The sequence below is a fragment of the Takifugu rubripes genome, chromosome 11 (genome assembly GCF_901000725.2).
Source record: "Takifugu rubripes chromosome 11, fTakRub1.2, whole genome shotgun sequence".
NCBI lineage: Eukaryota > Metazoa > Chordata > Actinopteri > Tetraodontiformes > Tetraodontidae > Takifugu > Takifugu rubripes.
Window position 1 is genome coordinate 11593353 of NC_042295.1, and position 2901 is coordinate 11596253.

At 42.9% G+C, this 2901-nt stretch overlaps 1 protein-coding gene across 2 annotated transcripts; it reads right to left on the reverse strand.

The window, feature by feature from the left end:
* Positions 1-850: 850 nt before the first annotated feature.
* LOC115251592 (odorant receptor 131-2) lies at positions 851-2524 on the reverse strand. 2 transcript variants are annotated; one of them, XM_029844451.1, is made up of 2 exons: positions 2427-2524; positions 851-2336 (listed from the first exon to the last, which is right to left on the reverse strand). In XM_029844451.1, exon 2 carries the CDS (start codon positions 2314-2316, stop codon positions 1384-1386), a length of 933 nt encoding a protein of 310 aa, XP_029700311.1. In that variant the 5' UTR covers positions 2317-2336; positions 2427-2524; the 3' UTR covers positions 851-1383. The 2 variants fall into 2 exon arrangements, with proteins under 2 accessions (XP_029700311.1, XP_029700310.1); XM_029844450.1 differs by having other exon boundaries at positions 851-2361; positions 2427-2476.
* Positions 2525-2901: the final 377 nt, after the last annotated feature.

The window sequence follows — 2901 nt, forward strand, 5'->3', positions numbered from 1 at the left end:
CTTTGTTCTTGGTACGTCAGGGGACGTCCCCTGAGAGGGGGGTTCTGTCACAGCCCCTTTTCCCCAGTTCCCTCCTGTCCCAGTACTTTTCCACTGCCCTGCTCACACCACACCCTCTGATCACCACACCTGCTTTCAGTCACTGATCACCACACCTGCTCTCAGTCACTGATCACCACACCTTCTCTCAGTCACTGATCGCGCGCCTGCCCTCACTCATCAATCAGCTCACCTACCAGTGTATATATTCTCCAGCCTCACACTCACTCAGTGCCAGATTGTTCTTCTGCTTTCATGCGAGACTTTCCAGCGTTGTTTCCCTGCCGGATCACCCGTTACCGACCCTGCCTGTCTTCGTTCTGCCTGCCTTGCCTGTTCCCCGGACAACCTACCTGCTTTCTGCCCCTGACTACGACTTCTGCCTCAGCGTCTCTGGTTCCTGTCTGCTCACTTGGTTTAGACTTCTCCGCCCGGCCCCGACTTCGCTGCTGCTCGTCCCACTTCCCGAGCCTGCAACCCATAGACTTTGTGCGGGCCCAGAGCCTGAAGAACGGACTATTTCCTGTGTTTCCTTGTCTGCCTGAGTTCCTGTTTGCCCGTGTGTTAATAAAAGTCATTACTACGGTCCAGCTTTCCAGAATGCTAAAAGGGCTGGTTATGATTCCCAACATCATAACAAAGACGGCTGGCACGGTCCAGACATTTCAAATATTCCCCATGTTCGAATAATTGTTGCTCATTTAGGAAACATTTCAACCACACTTCCTGTTTTTCCACCATATCAAATACCCACTTGTTCAATACATTTCCAGCAAATAAGACCAATATGCACAAAACATCTGGTATCATATTTATTAGTATCAGGGTGAAGTGTACAATTTCAATCCATTCTGAAAATAAACAAACAATGACATCCCATTCACACATGGTGTGGGGGCGGAAAGTAAAATAAAACAACAAAATGCCACCTGATGAGTTTCTGAAAGTTAGAGGACAGAATGTTAATGTTGGAAGACACAGCATTACCAACAAGGAAACTTTGGCAGGAATATAATACATTCAAAATAAACACATCAGATTAAGTCACATAGAAAAAAAGTCCAAATAAAACAACTGTAAACTATTCATTCCAAATCTATTACTTGATATATTTTTCTAATTTTCAATTTATAACAAAAAAATCAAACTAGGACAAAGATAGATCTTGAATTTGATTTTATGAAAATGGGTGTTTGTTGCCGTCAGGAAGGAAAATGTACCACAAAGCTGATTATGACAAGAGGGCTTAAATGAAGAAATCCCCTAAAATTCTGCCTTTATAAATCAATCAAGTGATGTAAATATGCATCGAACAGGTAAGATGAGTTTGACACTCATCAGTAATCAAGTAAATCCAATCTTTTTTTTGTACAAGCCACACAGAGCCAAATATTTCAAAGCATTTAAAAACTTCTCATCCCTCAGACCGTAGATGAGAGGACTCAGACACCTCGGAGCCAGAATGAAAGTCACGTAGTTAAAGTATCTGACATTAATAAACAATAATAGATCTATTTTGATAATAGCAGATTCTATAAACGGACACCACAGCTGGATGAGGCAGAGCAGCAGCTGGAAAGCATGAAGGATCACCGTCCTGAGCCCCTTCCTTGTTGACTTTTTGTTCTCCCCTGATGCAGCTTTGGCAACTTTCATAATTTTCACATAAGAGAAAGTGATGGTGATGGACATGATGAAGAAGTAAAACTGATATACAGCAAATTTAAAGTGATTCTGCCAGGGGATGGAGACAAACATCTCCATGGAGCAGCGCTTGTGCTGTGTATACACAGAACTGGAGGCTGCTGCAATGAAGGTGGATAGAATGATGAAGCAGGGCACACTGCTGACAGTAAGGATGATCAGGATACATTTCTGAGTGTTGTGCAGGGAGCAAAGCTCCGGGTGCCGTAAAGGCAGGCAAATGGCCACGTACCGCTCCAGCGTCATTGCTGTCAGAGTGACCGGCGTGACAAACACAGACAAACACACAATCAGGTAGAAAACGATGCACAGGCTGACTTCTATGGTGAAATAAGTGGAATGCAGAATCAGGAGAAGGTTAGCTATGATTAAAAATACACTGTCAGACACAAGAGTGATAACAAACAGAATGTAACGCATGGTTGAGAGAAAGACCTGGTTTGAGAAGACAGTTGCGATCAGAAACAGGTTAACAGAAACGAAAATTGACACAATGAGCTGTGTAATAATGATCCGCTCGAAGATTAGAACTCGCAGGGAGACGCCTCCAGCCACTGAAGCATTATCTGACATTCTGATTCTGCACAAGAAATCTGTAAATGGGAGGAAATATTACACCTATTTAAACAGTGAAATCATGCTGCATGGTTCGAATCAAAAGTCATTCAGGTCTGCCTGCTTACCAAATCATCCCTGCAGTGTGTGTCCACATCCTGCTGGTCTGCAGGAGACTGACTGAGAGTGTGTGTCTGAAGACTTTATACAGTAGAAACGACTCACGTCATCACCATCAGCAACATTATAGAAAGTGTAACTCAACAGAATCTGTTTTCCTGAGTCATCCATTGTGAGCAGATGCTTTAGATGTTATCTTTCACGACACAGAAAAACGTCAATCATTTGTTGCACCACAACTTGAAGGTCGTACCAGTGATCCTCAGCTGAGACAAAACTTCAGGGTTTGTGAATTTTCACGATGGCTCAAAATATGATGAAGTTCTCTGCCTGAGTGAAATAATCCCCGAGTTTTATGTCTGTAAATGTAGAAGTGAATGCCAGAATGTTGCTCCTCTGTGTTTCTACTGGAGCCTTGAGCGGACAAACAGCTGCAAATATGATGTTTAAAGAAGCAATATGTAAGAAATCTGTTTAAAGCAA